Source organism: Salmo trutta, chromosome 33, assembly GCF_901001165.1.
Source record: "Salmo trutta chromosome 33, fSalTru1.1, whole genome shotgun sequence".
Classification (NCBI taxonomy): Eukaryota; Metazoa; Chordata; class Actinopteri; order Salmoniformes; family Salmonidae; genus Salmo; species Salmo trutta.
In genome coordinates, this window is record NC_042989.1 from 17,571,914 (window position 1) to 17,588,419 (window position 16,506).

The 16,506-nt window shown below is 43.6% G+C and overlaps 1 protein-coding gene across 2 annotated transcripts in view; it reads right to left on the minus strand.

The window, feature by feature from the left end:
* LOC115172526 (protein kinase C eta type) overlaps nucleotides 1–16,506 on the minus strand; it is a 40,446-nt gene that overhangs the window by 9,467 nt on the left and 14,473 nt on the right. For both annotated transcript variants that reach the window (XM_029730061.1, XM_029730062.1), the window contains exons 3-12: nucleotides 14,405–14,558; nucleotides 14,184–14,218; nucleotides 13,694–13,776; nucleotides 12,856–12,985; nucleotides 12,602–12,735; nucleotides 11,307–11,441; nucleotides 11,031–11,204; nucleotides 9,976–10,130; nucleotides 3,464–3,602; nucleotides 2,604–2,792 (exon numbers count right to left, since the gene is read on the minus strand). In XM_029730061.1, the coding sequence (XP_029585921.1) occupies nucleotides 2,604–2,792; nucleotides 3,464–3,602; nucleotides 9,976–10,130; nucleotides 11,031–11,204; nucleotides 11,307–11,441; nucleotides 12,602–12,735; nucleotides 12,856–12,985; nucleotides 13,694–13,776; nucleotides 14,184–14,218; nucleotides 14,405–14,558 (1,328 nt within the window). The remainder of the gene's footprint in view (nucleotides 1–2,603; nucleotides 2,793–3,463; nucleotides 3,603–9,975; nucleotides 10,131–11,030; nucleotides 11,205–11,306; nucleotides 11,442–12,601; nucleotides 12,736–12,855; nucleotides 12,986–13,693; nucleotides 13,777–14,183; nucleotides 14,219–14,404; nucleotides 14,559–16,506) is intronic.

A 16,506-nucleotide genomic window follows, 5' to 3' on the forward strand; every position in this document is an offset into this window, starting at 1 on the left:
GGATGACCATGTGTTCTCTTGATAAGCAGTAGGGATGACCATGTGTTCTCTTGATAAGCAGTAAGGATGACCATGTGTTCTATTGATAAGCAGCAGGGATGACCATGTGTTCTCTTGATAAGCAGTAAGGATGACCATGTGTTCTCTTGATAAGCAGTAGGGATGACCATGTGTTCTCTTGATAAGCAGTAAGGATGACCATATGTTCTCTTGATAAGCAGTAAGGATGACCATATGTTCTCTTGATAAGCAGCAGGGATGACCATTTGTTCTCTTGATAAGCAGCAGGGATGACCATGTGTTCTCTTGATAAGCAGTAAGGATGACCATGTGTTCTCTTGATAAGCAGCGGGGATGACCATGTGTTCTCTTGATAAGCAGCAGGGATGACCATGTGTTCTCTTGATAAGCAGCAGGGGTGACCATGTGTTCTCTTGATAAGCAGCAGGGATGACCATGTGTTCTCTTGATAAGCAGTAAGGATGACCATGTGTTCTCTTGATAAGCAGCAGGGATGAACATGTGTTCTCTTGATAAGCAGCAAGGATGACCATGTGTTCTCTTGATAAGCAGTAGGGATGACCATGTGTTCTCTTGATAAGCAGTAAGGATGACCATATGTTCTCTTGATAAGCAGTAGGGATGACCATGTGTTCTCCTGATAAGCAGTAGGGATGACCATGTCTTTATGAACGAAAAAAATAATATATATTTTATATAAATAAAAATAACATTTACATACAGTTGAAGTCGGAAGTTTACATACACCTTAGCCAAATACATTTAAACTCAGTTTTTCACAATTCCTGACATTTAATTCTATTAAAAATTCCCTGTCTTAGGTCAGTTAGGATCACCACTTTATTTTAAGAATGTGAAATGTCAGAATAATAGTAGAGAATTATTTATTTTATATTTTATTTCTTTCATCACATTCCCAGTGGGTCAGAAGTTACATACACTCAATTAGTATTTGGTAGCATTGCCTTTAAACTGTTTAACTTGGGTCAAACTTTTCGGGTAGCCTTCCACAAGCTTCCCACAATGAGTTGGGTGAATTTTGGCCCATTTTTCCTAACAGAGCTGGTATAACTGAGTCAGGTTTGTAGGCCTCCTTGCTCGCAAACGCTTCTTCAGTTCTGCCCACAAATTTTCTATAGGATTGAGGTCAGGGCTTTGTGATGGCCACTCCAATACCTTGACTTTGTTGTCATTAAGCCATTTTGCCACAACTTTGGAAGTATACTTGGGGTCATTGTCCATTTGGAAGACCCATTTGCAACCAAGCTTTAACTTCCTGACTGATGTCTTGAGATGTTGCTTCAATATATCCACATAATTTTCCTACCTCATGATGCCATCTATTTTGTGAAGTGCACCAGTCCCTCCTGCAGCAAAGCATCCCCACAACATGATGCTGCCACCCCCGTGCTTCACGGTTGGGATGGTGTTCTTCGGGCTTGCAAGCCTCCCCCTTTTTCCTCCAAACATAACGATGGACATTATGGTCAAACAGTTATATTTTTGATTCATCAGACCAGAGGACATTTCTCCAAAAAGTACGATATTTTTGCAATTGCAAACCGTAGTCTGGCTTTTTTATGGCGGTTTTGGAGCAGTGGCTTCTCCCTTGCTGAGCGGCCTTTCAGGTTATGTCGATATAGGACTCGTTTTACTGTGGATATAGATACTTTTGTACCTGCTTCCTCCAGCATCTTCACAAGGTCCTTTGCTGTTGTTCTGGGATTGATTTTCACTTTTCGCACCAAAGTACGTTCATCTCTAGGAGACAGAACGCGTCTCCTTCCTGAGTGGTGCGACAGCTGCATGGTCCCATGGTATTTATACTTGCATACTATTGTTTGTACAGATGAACGTGGTACCTTCAGGCGTTTGGAAATTGCTCCCAAGGATGAACCAGACTTGTGGAGGTCTACATTTTTTTCTGAAGTCTTGGCTGATTTCTTTTGATTTTCCCATGATGTCAAGCAGAGGCACTGAGTTTGAAGGAAGGCCTTGAAACACATCCACAGGTACACCTCCAATTTACTCAGATGATGTCAATTAGCCTATCAGAAGTTTATAAAGCCATGACATCATTCCCTGGAATTTTCCAAGCTGTTTAAATGCACAGTCAACTTTGTGTATGTAAACTTCTGACCCACTGGAATTGTGATACAGTGAATTATAAGTGAAATAGTCTGTCTGTAAACAATTGTTGGAAAAATGACTTGTGTCATGCACAAAGTAGATATGCTAACCGACTTGCCAAAACTATAGTTTGTTCACAAGAAATTTGTAGAGTGGTTGAAAAATGAGTTTTAATGACTCCAACCTAAGTGTATGTAAACTTCCAACTTTAACTGTAGCTCATTAAATTAACTCAGAAAATCACGCCAGTGTGGATGGAAGTACGTGCTTTCAATATACTTTGTGTCCTTCATTTACTCAATGGTTTCCTTTATTTTGGCAGTCACCTGTACATTCTCTGACATAAACACTATAAAGGCCTCTGTAACATGAAAAACATTGACTGTTATTTACATGACTAACTGTGGTCATTCAGGAAAGATTGATGAGCTCCGCATTGAGGATAGACTTACAGCTTTCAGGATATTGACTGCCTCAGCACTCAGCCAGGATGCATAGCTGATCTCCTCATTCAGGATGGACTCAAACAGGTCGTCCTCGTTCTCCGCCTCAAAGGGGGCGTGGCCAGACAGCATCTCGTAGAGCAGCACGCCGAGAGACCACCAGTCCACAGACGGCCCGTACAGCATCTCCTGAAGGATCTGGGTACCCACAACACATCACATCAAACCACATTACACACCACAGCAAAGAACCTGTACTGTACTTCATCACCTGGAGTTTCTGTACTGGAGTATTACAGAAGGTAACATCAGAAACCACTAAGCCAAGACCGGTCACTGGGTTTAGCTGCTCTTCATTGGGATACACTGAGGACTGAGTGTTGGGGATGGCAATGAAGCCCTTCATAAATCCAGACTTGTGCCCTTTAGTCATAAAAATGGAACTATATGCTTCCCGTACAAACCCATGCACACTCCAATACACACATTCATATTCACAAAGGACCCCTCTCTTGGTACATTTGGTGGTTGGGATTTTAAAAATGTTGGCAAACAGAGCCTGTGAGAGGCAGATGGGGCTCTCCTAACAGAACTGAAACGGTGGTAGGTGGCCAGTCCAACACAGGTGTGTTACCTAACTGCTAACCACCAGAGAGGCTGGACTAGAGGACCAGTGGTCACAGTGGTGATATTCAGAGTGGTGGGGTGATGTAGTGGGGCTGGGACTTCATCTGGCTCCTATAAAGAATGTGAACTCTAATGACCTTAGACAGATTTATGGGAAACTGATGCTTCAAGATTACCATTGGGGTAAAGAATGGCATCTTAGTGCAGAAGAAGGGGTGTATGAGTGGAGGGGGTAAACTGACCTCAGGGGCGATGTAGTCAGGAGTCCCGCAGAAGGTGCCTGTGGCCACACCTTCAAACATGCCCTCCTTGCACATGCCGAAATCAGCCAGCTTACAGTGTCCGTCCTTATCAAGGAGCACATTGTCCAGCTTCAGATCCCTGGAAAACACAACAGCACAAACATTCACACACATATACCTCATTACAGACATCTCCTGACCTGTAGACGCCACAGCTAAACCCATAAATCTGTACTTTACATTTTGTTGGGGCAACTATTTCACTTCCAGTATGTTCCCCCATTATCAGCAAGTCAGCAAATGCTGCTATATTACATTTTGTGACTGTTAAACTGTCCCACGCCAACCCCGTTGAAAGTTGTTGCTAAAAATAAGTCTGTGCGGTGAAAGAGTGTGGTGAGTATAGGCCACATGAGGACAGTGACCACCTGTAGGACCAGGAGACATGGAGAATAGAGCTGAACAGTGAGCTACAGTACTGGCAGCAGAGAGAAGTCTGTCACATTCATGACAGAGCCTAATGGGGCTGGGGGGGGGGTGCTGCAGTGTCAATATTGACCTGTCAAAATGGGAAATGAATGGAAGACTTCAAACATAGACATTAACAAAATGTTTTGGCGTTGTGCTCGTCGCTCTAGTATCTTTGAAGTTTGTCTAGCGTCTTTGAATTAGCACTACTTATTAACAATACTTATTATCAGGAGAAACTATAAGGTAGGAGCAGAGCAGAGTAATAAGTCATTTCCTACAGAATAAATCATCCCCAGTCACACTAAGTTCTCTTGTGTCTCTGTCTCTAATGGCTGCCGCCCCAATTGAGGCCTTTGGAGCCTTGGCAGTCTGAAAAACAGATTAACCAAGCCTAGCATTTATCTGAGATCAGGTGACACAGCAGTGATGTCATGTTACCAAGGTGATTGACTGGCATAGCTGAGTGAGCAGGTAAAGGTGAGGTAATGATCTGACAAAACAATTAAGTGTGTGAGAGAGAGGGAGAGGAAGAGATAAAGACTGTGTGCCAGGTTAAGCCACGCACACACACACACACTACTGGAAGGAGAGTGTGGTTGGTTTAAGCTGGTTTGTCCTGACTGACCGTAAACTCGTTGTGTAATACTGACTCACTTCCTCATGGTGCCTCTGGCTTACGGCAAAACAAACAACACAGGCCAAGTGAGGGCAGCTCTCTTTTCAACCAAACACTAATGTCATGGGAATTGAACCCAGGAGTATACATTTCATTACATGTTATAGGGCAGGGGTACTCAACTCTTACCCTACGATGTCCGGAGAGTTAGTTTTCCATAGAAACAACAGTGAGGGAGCCAGGTGTTTTAGGCTCGAGTCTAATTAATCACTGTCCTACTCAGAGTGACCCTCTACTTAATCACAAACCTTGCCTGCTTCCTGTCCTCTGGTTTATCTCAGTGTTTATCTCTAAGCCAACTGCAGTCTCTATCTCATCCACTCCCTTCCACTTCATCACTTCCTGTGAGAGGCATGGCTGGGTAGGTAGGGAATTAACATAGACAATATACATTAGACTTTTGTCTGTGAGATGTAGGTCATAGTGAAGGTGTGGTCATGACCTTGGGGACAAACAGTCATGCTGACTTGCTGAGAATCACATCTACAACTGGTGATTGGGAAACAGCTGCAGCCGAAGAGGAACAAAGTGCTTCACTAGAATACTGTGAGGGGGAAGTTCTAGGAGAGGGAGAAGTTAGTGATGTACACCCAGACCGTTTTACATATTAATGGTTACCCAGATAGCATATAATGTTCTGAGAACCATATGTTTCTTAGAGCGTAGTTGTCCTATGGTTATTTTATCTTCCCACAACGTTCTGGGAATGGTGCAGGACAGTTGCTTGGCTTTGGAACATTCTCTGCACATTTAAGGAACTTGACAAAATAACGTCATTTTCTTGGTACTTCATCACATTAACAGAACGTTTCCTAAAAGTTCAAAACATGGTTACATTTAGTTACAGTTTTGGCAATGGTTTATGAACGTTCTCCAACTGATTTGATATGGTGAATGTTCTCAAATAGTTCAGAGAACGTTAAGAAACAACATTCTCCTGGGGGAATTTCAATACTTCAGCATAACAGAAGATCATAGGTTAGAATCTCACTGATGCCTTGCCACAATAACAAAGAAATGTGTCACCATGATTAATGCCTTAGCAAATTAATTTCCATGTGTCCTATCTGTGCTTCCGGCGCAGATGTGTTATTTCTTACATTGTTACCCCAGGAAATCTTATGTTTTATTACATACAGTCAGGAGGAACTATTGGATATAAGAGCAACGTCAACTCACCAACATTATGACCATGAATATGACTTTCCCGAAGCGGATCCTCTGTTTAGCCCACCACCCAGGACAATGGATCGGATCCCAGCCGGCGACCCAAAACAACGGTGCCGCAGAAGGGGCAGACGGAGCGGTCTTCTGGTCAGGCTCCGTAGAAAGGCACATCGCGCACCGCACCCGAGCATACTACTCGCCAATGTCCAGTCTCTTGACAACAAGGTAGACGAAATCCGAGCAAGAGTTGCCTTCCGGAGAGACATCAGAGACTGTAACGTTCTTTGTTTCACGGAAACATGGCTCACTCGTGATATGTTGTCAGAGTCGGTACAGCCACCTGGTTTCTTCATGCATCGCGCCGACAGAAACAAACATCTCTCTGGTAAGAAGAAGGGCGGGGGTGTATGCCTTATGATTAACGAGATGTGGTGTGATCATAACAACATACAGGAACTCAAGTCCTTTGTTCACCTGATTTAGAATTCCTCACAATCAAATGCCGACCGAATTATCTACCAAGAGAATTCTCTTCGATCATAATCACAGTCGTGTATATTCCCCCCAAGCAGACACATCGACGGCCCTGAAAGAACTTCATTTGACTCTATGTAAACTGGAAAACCACATATCCTGAGGCTGCATTTATTGTAGCTGGGGACTATAACAAGGCTAATCTGAAAACAAGGCTCCCTAAATTCTATCAGAATATCGATTGCGCGACACGGGCTGGCAAAACCCTGGATCATTGTTATTCTAACTTCCACAACGCATATAAGGCCCTCCCCCGCCCTCCTTTCGGAAAAGCTGACCACGACTCCATTTTGTTGCTCCCAGCCTATAGACAGAAACTAAAACAGGAAGCACCCGCGCTCAGGTCTGTTCAATGCTGGTCTGACCAATCAGATTCCACACTTCAAGATTGCCCCGATCACGTGGACTGGGATATGTTCCGCATAGCATCGAACAACAACATTGAAGAATATGCTGATTCGGTGAGCGAGTTTATTACCAAGTGCATCGGTGATGTTGTACCCACAGCGTCTATTAAGACATCCCCCAACCAGAAACAGTGGATTGATGGCAGTATTCGCGCAAAACTGAAAGCGCGAACCACTGCTTTTAATCAGGACAAGGTGACCGGAAACATGACCGAATACAAACAGTGTAGCTATTCCCTCCGCAAGGCAATCAAACAAGCTAAGCGTCATTATAGAGACAAAGTAGAGTTGCAATTCAACGGCTCAGACACGAGAGGTATGTGGCAGGGTCTACAGTCAATCACGGACTACAAAAGAAAAATCAGCCCCGTCGCGGATCACGATGCCTTGCTCCCAGACAGACTAAACAACTTCTTTGCTCGCTTTGAGGACAATACAGTGCCACTGACATGGCCCGCTACCAAAACCTGTGGGCTCTCCTTCACTGCAGCCAACATGAGCAAAACATTTAAACGTGTTAACCCTCGCAAGGCTGCAGGCCCAGACGGCATCCCCAGCCGTGTCCTCAGAGCATGCGCAGACCAGCTGGCTGGTGTGTTTACGGACATATTCAATCAAACCTTATCCCAGTCTGCTGTTCTCACATGCTTCAAGAGGGCCACCATTGTTCCTGTTCCCAAGAAAGCTAAGGTAACTGAGCTAAATGACTACCGCCCCGTAGCACTCACTTCCGTCATCATGAAGTGCTTTGAGAGACTAGTCAAGGACCATATCACCTCCACCCTACCTGACACCCTAGACCCACTCCAATTTGCTTACCGCCCCAATTGGTCCACAGACGACACAATCGCAATGACACTGCACACTGCCCTAACCCATCTGGACAAGAGGAATACCTATGTAAGAATGCTGTTCATCGACTACAGCTCAGCATTTAACACCATAGTACCCTCCAAACTCGTAGTACCCTGGGTCTCGACCCCGCCCTGTGCAACTGGGTCCTGGACTTCCTGACGGGCCGCCCCCAGGTGGTGAGGGTAGGTAACAACATCTTCACCCTGCTGATCCTCAACACTGGGGCCCCACAAGGGTGCGTTCTCAGCCCTCTCAGTACTCCCTGTTCACCCACAACTGCGTGGCCATGCACGCCTCCAACTCAATCATCAAGTTTGCAGACGACACTACAGTGGTAGGCTTGATTGCCAACAACGACGAGACGGCCTACAGGGAGGAGGTGAGGGCCCTCAGAGTGTGGTGTCAGGAAAATAACCTCACACTCAATGTCAACAAAACAAAGGAGATGATCGTGGACTTCAGGAAACAGCTGAGGGAGCAGCCCCCTATCCACATCGACGGGACAGTAGAGGAGAGGATGGAAAGTTTTAAGTTCCTCGGCGTACACATCACAGACAAACTGAAATGGTCCACCCACACAGACAGCGTGGTGAGAAGGCACAACAGCACCTCTTCAACCTCAGGAGGCTGAAGAAATTTGGCTTGTCACCAAAAACACTCACAAACTTTTACAGATGCACAATCGAGAGCATCCTGTCGGGCTGTATCACCGCCTGGTAACGCAACTGCTCCGCCCATAACCGTAAGGCTCTCCAGAGGGTAGTGAGGTCTGCACATCGCATCACCGGGGGCAAACTACCTGCCCTCCAGGACACCTACACCACCCGATGTCACAGGAAGGCCAAAAAGATCATCAAGGACAACAACCACCCGAGCAACTGCCTGTTCACCCCGCTATCATCCAGAAGGCGAGGTCAGTACAGGTGCATCAAAGTGGGGACCGAGAGACTGAAAAACAGCTTCTATCTCAAGGCCATCAGACTGTTAAACAGCCATCACTAACATCGAGTGGCTGCTGCCAACATACTGACTCAACTCTAGCCACTTTAATAATGGAAAAATTGATTTAATAAATGTATCACTAGCCACTTTAAACAATGCCACTTTATATAATGTTTACATACCCTACATTACTCATCTCATATGTATATACTGTACTCTATACCATCTACTGCATCTTGCCTATGCCGTTCGGCCATCGCTCATCCATATATTTTTATGTACATATTCTTATTCATTCCTTTACACTTGTGTGTAAAAGGTAGTTGTTGTGAAATTGTTAGGTTACTTGTTAGATATTACTGCATGGTCGGAACTGAAAGCACAAGCATTTCGCTACACTCGCATTAACATCTGCTAACCATGTGTATGTGACAAATAAAATTAGATTTGAAAACAGTTAACCTGAGCTAGCAGTGATATAGTCTTATTGAAACATTCACTGAAAGTTAATCTAGAATTTCCATTCTCAGGTTGTTAATAAAACCTCCCAGGAAAACATTTCGGGAACTATAGTAAAACGTTCTCAGAATCTCCTTGCAACAAAAAATGTATGATCCCAGAACAAGCTAAATTTTCACATACGTTCTCAGAATTGTAAAACTCAACGGAACCCAAATCTTACGTTCCCTCAACTTCCAAGGAACCAAATGTGCTTGCTGGGTAGTTAGTTTGTGTGTGGTTCTGGTCTTCAAACGTGAGAATGACTAACGGCACAGTCAGCAAACATAAAGAGATTACGATCTAGTCATAATACATTCGAGACAAACGCTCAAACTAATGTGTTCTCCAAAAGGGTAAGCTGGTGGTCTGTAACATGTTGACATCAGGTACTATTAACTCTGGTCTTCCATTCAAGACTATATTAATGGACTAAAATCGAGGTTAAAGCACTTTTGCAAAATCAATTATTAAAATTTTATTGCCCCTGATAGGCTGATAATATTAGCCCTTTACCTCAGGGTGAAAGAGCACAAGAGATAGTTGAGACATGATAAAGACATTACTTTACATAATACACTTGGGCTACATCTGGGCCCATGAGCTGAGAAGTCAGCACGAGGTCTTTAGTACTGTTATAGAGCAAGACCTGCAGTACTAGGGTTAGGCTATTTCCAGGAAAGGACATTAGCTCGTCACGTGAAGCTAGCAGTCATGCTATGTGGCGCTGACACGGAGGGCTATCTAAATATAAACTCAACATTTAGCGTAGCCGCTCACATGATGCTGCCACCTTTATCAACATGAGGCTTGACAGAGACCTTTGTGTTGGCCATCACTGTAAGTTGACAACAGCCCTGTAAAAAGACTAGATGGATTAGAACCAGTCAAAGGCCACCTTGGCATCACTCCAACTAAATGTTAGCTGTCTCTATATAAGAGCATGTGATTGTGTGTCAGACCTGTAGACGATGCCCTTGCTGTGCAGGAACATAAGTGCAGAGGTGATCTCGGCGGTGTAGAAGCGAGCGCGGCACTCCTCAAACTTTCTGGACTTCTGGATGTGGAACATGAGGTCGCCCCCATTGACAAACTCCATCACAAAGAACAGGCGATCCTGGAACACAGAGACAATGGCTCCTTTCTCAAATACACAACAATGAAACCCCACAACAGCTCGAGGACATACCAATTCCTCGTGTCAAGGAGGACATGTCTTACATTGACTTCATGTCATTGGTAAGATATTAACAAGTCGAATAAAAAACATGAGCTGGCGCACACCCAGAATTTTTTTTTTAATGTAGAGGTGGTGTCTAAAGGCGAATAAACTATAAGCGACTCTCTTTATTTTTTATAGCTTATAAGATATTTACTAGTAACACAACTGCATTAGAGTCAGGGTTATGAATGGTGTGAAAAGGCTCTGTGAGAGTGCAGGTGCAACTAGACCTGAAGCAAGTCAATTTACCCCCTCTAACAACAAAGGAGAAAGACAGCAAACTATTAAGTTAAGATAGATGGGGACTCGGGGCAGTTAAGAATAAGAAAGCTGTGTATAGGAGCCAGGGCAAAACGAGCTTATGGTGGGCTAATCGAACACAAGGGGTGTGATATGAAGTGGTAGCCTGAGGAACAGGGAGCAGGAGTATAGGAAGCAGTAAAGGTAGTCAACTTAGTATCAGAGGAAGGAAATGGGCTGTATCATGGATCCATCACTCAACGCTGCTCTATTTTGATCCAAAGTGAAGTAGGCCAGTGAGGGTTCAAACATCTGAAGCAGATTAGGCTCCTGGGTGGGAGAATAGCTCTGTCATGCAGAGGGTCATTCACACTGTGCTGCATTCATACTCAGATAACGCCAGGGCACTGCTGCCCTCAACAGGACACTCTAGGCATTACAGCTACAGACTCGTGTGTGTGTGTGTGTGTGTGTGTGTGTGTGTGTGTGTGTGTGTGTGTGTGTGTGTGTGTGTGTGTGTGTGTGTGTGTGTGTGTGTGTGTGTGTGACTCTTACTGGTGTCTGAAAGCAGCAGTAGAGCTGAGTGAGGTACGGGTGGCAGCTGGCCAGTGACAGCACTCTCTTCTCTGTCATGGTGCACTCAACATCATCGTCCTGCAGAATTATGTCCTTCTTCAGCACCTTCACTGCAAACACCCGCTCACCGCTGTTCAACCGAGCCAGCATCACCTGAAATAGGAACACACAGCACACACACGCGTTAATTACCGGCACCCAACTCCAGACCATCACACAGTCCATGGTGGTATTGCTCTATGGTGGTTGTCTCACCTTGCCGAAGCTGCCCTTCCCCAGCACCTGTAGGAAGGTGAAGTCAGAGATGCCCAGCTGTCTGGTCTGCTGCTGAGGGGTTTCACTCTCTCTCCTCACACTGAGGGCCCGCTCCTGGCCCTGCACTCCAGTGGACTGGGGAACAGGATGAGCATTTAACTACTGAGTATGTTCATATTGGTATGTATGTATGTATGTATGTATGTATGTATGTATGTATGTATGTACAGTGGCTTCGAAAAGTATTCATACACCTTGACTTATTTTGTTGTGTTACAGCCTGAATTCAAAATGTATTAAATGTATCATTTTTCTCACCCATCTACACACACTACCCCATAATGACAAAGTGAAAACATGATTATCAAAATGTTTGCATATTTATTGAAAATGAAATACTGAAATATCTAATTAACATACGTATTCACACCCGAGTCAATACTTTGTAGAAGCACTTTTGGCAGCAATTACAGCTGTGAGTCTTTCTAGGTAAGTCTCTAAGAGCTTTCCACACCTGGACTGTGCAACATTTGCCCATTGTTCTTTAAAAAAAAACTATCTTCAAGCTCTGTCAAATTGGTTGTTGATCATTGCTAGACCACCATTTCCAGGTACTGCCATAGATTTTCAGTATGCTTGAAAACATGGAGAGTGGTACTCAGTAATGTGTTGCATTGGATTTGCCCCAAACATAACACTTTGTATTCAGGACAAAAAGTGAATTACTTTGCCACATTTTTTGCAGTATTACTTTAGTGCCTTGTAGCAAACGGGATGCATGTTTTGGAATATTTGTATTCTATACAGGCAGTCTTCTTTTCCCTCTGTCATTTAGGTGAGTATTGTGGAGTAACTACAATGTTGTTGATCCATCCTCAGTTTTCTCCTATCACACCCACTAAACTCTGTAACTGTTTTAAAGTCACCATTGGCCTCATGGTGAAATCTTTAACCGGGTTTCCTTCCTCTCCGGCAATGGAGTAAGGAAGGACCCCTGTACCTTTCTAATGACTGGGTGTATTGATACACCATCCAAAGCGTAATTACCATTATTTTTTGTTGTTGTTGACCCATCGACCAATAAGTGCCGTTCTTTGCGAGGCATTGGAAAACCTCCCTGGTTTTGTGGTTAAATCTGTGTTTGAAATTCACTGCTCGACTGAGGGATCTTACATATAACTTATTACATTTTAAATTCAGGGTGTAATACAACAAAACGTAGAAAAAGTCAAGGGGTGTAAATACTTTCTGAAGGCACTGTATGTATGTATGTCTTAATCTCTCTCTCTCCCTACCAGCGAATTGCGTTTGGAGAACCCCCCGGCCTGCAGGCCCATCTCTGCCAGCTTGTTGGCCAGCTCCACACTGTTGACCCCACAGCTGGGTGCTACGTTGCCCTTACAGCGGATGTGTACGTTCATCTTACAGCCTGCAGAGGACAGACACACAATACACAGGAAGTACAGGTTAATAAGCCGTGCAGATTTCTACCTGTCTATAAACATCTGAGAAAGAGAGAGCATGAGAAATGAAATAGAAAGAATCTTACTCTTGCAGTGTAGACCCTGTCTGACAAGGCCCCACAGTAGAGAACCACAGTGGTCACAGAAGGTGGGAGCCTTAAAGTTGTGGATGTTGAACTTGTGAGGGACATTGATACTGAAGCCTTGGTTGGTGGTCTGTGAATGAGATTTCATCAGTATGTCATCCCATTGACCTAGGCTTGCTCAAGCAAACCATCATATGGCATCATAATTAATTAGCAAGTAATTATGCTACTTCTCAAAACATAAATGTTTTTCTTCACATACCAGTATATTAATAAGTCACGTGTCAATCTGTTTAGTTCCTATTTTTCTTCAGTGGTATGGTTTGTTCATATGTGTAGTAGACCGGGACATGAAACTTGAATGTTCAGCATACACTGAACCTCAGTTTGAGACAAGTTCCCTAAAATGTCTTTAGTGTACTTGTAGAATGTGTGTGATAATATTCAGTAGCTTGATGTTGTTGGCCCACACCTTTCTGCTTCACTGAACAACTCAACACAAACAGCATCCTGGGCAGGGTCCCTGATCAACACACAGCTGCTGAATCCATGTATGTTCATCATACGTCTAAGGTCTATCAGCTGTAACACAATGCACCTGTACAACAGCCTATTTTGACTCTGGAATCCCCTGACATTTTTCACAGTGTATTTCAGGTAAAAAGACAACTTTTTGTCTTTGCATTGTCAGAACACATTCCATTGATGAGGGGGTGTTTTTTGGAGAATGCATGCAGGTGTGGGTGTCATAGTGATGACACGACACAGCTGTTACAGCATTATTGTAGTGGAATAGGGGTATGAAGGTAAAATGGCTGGTCTCTGTATGTTGTCTCACCGGCTCCTTGTCAGGCTTCTTCATGCGTGGACACATCGTGACAACCAACTGATGACATCGCTTGTGAACCACACAGGTGCATACTGGGAAACAGACACAAATAGAATGAAAACATGGAAACTAAACAGCAAACAATCAAACCATGTCTGTCACTGATCCTTTCATTTAGAGAAAGAAACTGACAAAGGCATCTTCCTGCTGAAACGTTGGTGATTTTAACCAATTGTTTGAGAGAAAGAGCACGATGCCGAATTATTTGAATGAAAGTGAACTTTAAACAGAGTGTCTGTGAGATGGAGGCCTGGCACAGTACGCTGAGATGGAGGTTGGGTTCAGCAACTCTATAATAAAAGAGGTGTAAGAGCTCAGTCTCTGTGGAGTAGCACTTACTTCCTGTCTGAGTGGGCGGGTGGTCACAGAATGGTGTGAAGGAGAAAAGAGAGACAGAAAGCAGAAAGAAAGACCCAACAAAGAAAACAGTGTCAATTACCTTGGCATTGGTAGCCCTGCTTCCCAAACACACCCCTGTAACCAAAGACCTGACAGTCAGAAATCATGCAAGGCATAATGTTTACATAATAAATACATTGTAATGGGCTGTTTCTATTATACACAATTGACAATAGAGAGTCACAGTTGGTGTACCACGTTAGATGAACTATCTGAGGTAAGGGCAGTGGAGTGTGTGTGTGTGTGTGTGTGTGCCCTTACCAGATGAACTCTTTGCAGTGGAAGCAGAAGGTGGGCTGCCGTAGGAAGGTGGACATGAACTTGTGTCCGTTGACCTGATGGATCTTGCGTTTCACGGCCCCTTGCCTCTTCCTGTTGAACTGCTTGAACACCTTGGCCTTCCCCGTGGCATCATCTGAGCACCCGGGGAACACAACGGGATGGAGGTCAGACAGACATGTTCAAATACAACAGAAACGTGCATGATGTGGAGTCCCAACGCCCTGGAGAGAGAGACATGGTGGAGTATTACAGCGAGTACGGCATTCAACTGTCAGATACTGACTGCTTCTGGTTGATTTGCTCGCCACAGCAAAAAAACGTGTTATTTCTCTTTATTGAACTAGGATAAGACAAAATGTCACTTGGTGCAGCCCTAAGTGACACCATCCAGTCAGCCTCTATCGTGGGCCATCATTAGAGCTGAGCCGAGGTAATGCGAGGGGAGTTTCCAAAGGGATAATACAGTGAGTTATGGTCAGGTCTTGGTAGTTCCTGTATGAAGTCCCAGTGTGTCAACACTACCCATGGTCAAAATCAGCCCTCCTACAGTGCTGAAGCTAACCCCTGCGTTCCCTTCCACATCACAATAACCCCCATAACAGTGTTGTGGCAAAGCTAAACAAACAGCAGAATAGAATAACACAGGAGAGTTAGGGTATGAGACAGAACATACAGCAACGCTGGGCAGTCACATACAAACAAACACAGCAGCTAAATACAAACAAACACAGCAGCTAAATACATAAACACATTATGTTTGTTCACTGGGAAAACATACACATTCTACATGCTTGTTGGAGCAGAGTAGAATTTTGAGAAGTTTGAAAACCAGTCAGCAGTGACAGCAGATAAAAAGGGAACTTGAGGGTGAGAGTTTGCTAAACACCACAGTAATTCAATGGATGGACCTTCTCTAAAGCATTCACGACCTATCCCAACCGTACACGTATCAGGGAAGGGATCTTTAAAACGGAGATGTTTACGACTTATATTATGATAAAGTGAGAGAAATGAGCAGAGCTCAGTGCAGTGTATCGGTCAGATGCAGTTTAGATAAGGTCTTGATGATTTTCAGTGGTGAATTAACTATTACAGAGCACTGTGCAAACTGCTAGAGGGGTTGTGTTCCTACTCAAAAAGCACAAGAAAGAGGACTGACACCCACCGTTTCAGATTGTTCTGAAATCGATTATGTTGTTAGAAACAGATAAGATTAGCATTCCTGCAACATTATTTTGTTGAAATATAATTTTATCTCTGAGAAATTAAGCTAATTGATTGCATCCAAATTGGCCATTTTAATTGATAGAATTCATATAATATTCTATAAATAAAGTACCTAACACCCAATTTGGACCAAACATTTTTTTCCTAACAAGGAGTAAGACCTGAGGAATCCAAAACAATGGTCAAAAGCCAGCGACGGACTCTCCACACCCCACATCAAAGCCATTCCAACAACCAGTATACAGTATCAGTTTCTATCTAGTATGGAGCTACAGCTCCGAGTATTGTTTCTTCATCCTATGTAATGTATTCTCAGTGAATTTGGTGAAGTTTGTTCCCCTTGTTCAGAGAAATTAGTAATTGAAGTCGTTAGGTTTATATCCCATCCTACATCCTGATATTACCAGGTTCTGACCATTAGATGGTGCTGTTCCTTCTACCTCTGTAAGCAGAGGTTGGAACTGAAATTATTTTCCAATCGTTTCGTTCTGAACAGAAACATCCTTTTTTTCGTACCGTTCCACTATTCCGACTAGCAAAATAAAGTTCTGAACCGGTTGTAACCACAAAAAAAAGAACAATTTAGATAGTTCCTTTCTGTTCCTTTTTACATTTAGCTCAACATTAAATTGCTTCAATGGATAGAGGAGCTTGCCATGGAGCGGGCAAACTATGTATTGTTGAAGTCGGAAGTTTACATACACTTAGGTTGGAATCATTAAAACTCGTTTTTCAACCACTCCACAAATGTATTGTTAACAAACTATAGTTTTGGCATGTCGGTTAGGTCATCTACTTTGTGCATGACAAGTTATTTTTCCAACAATTGCTTACAGACAGATTATTTCACTTAT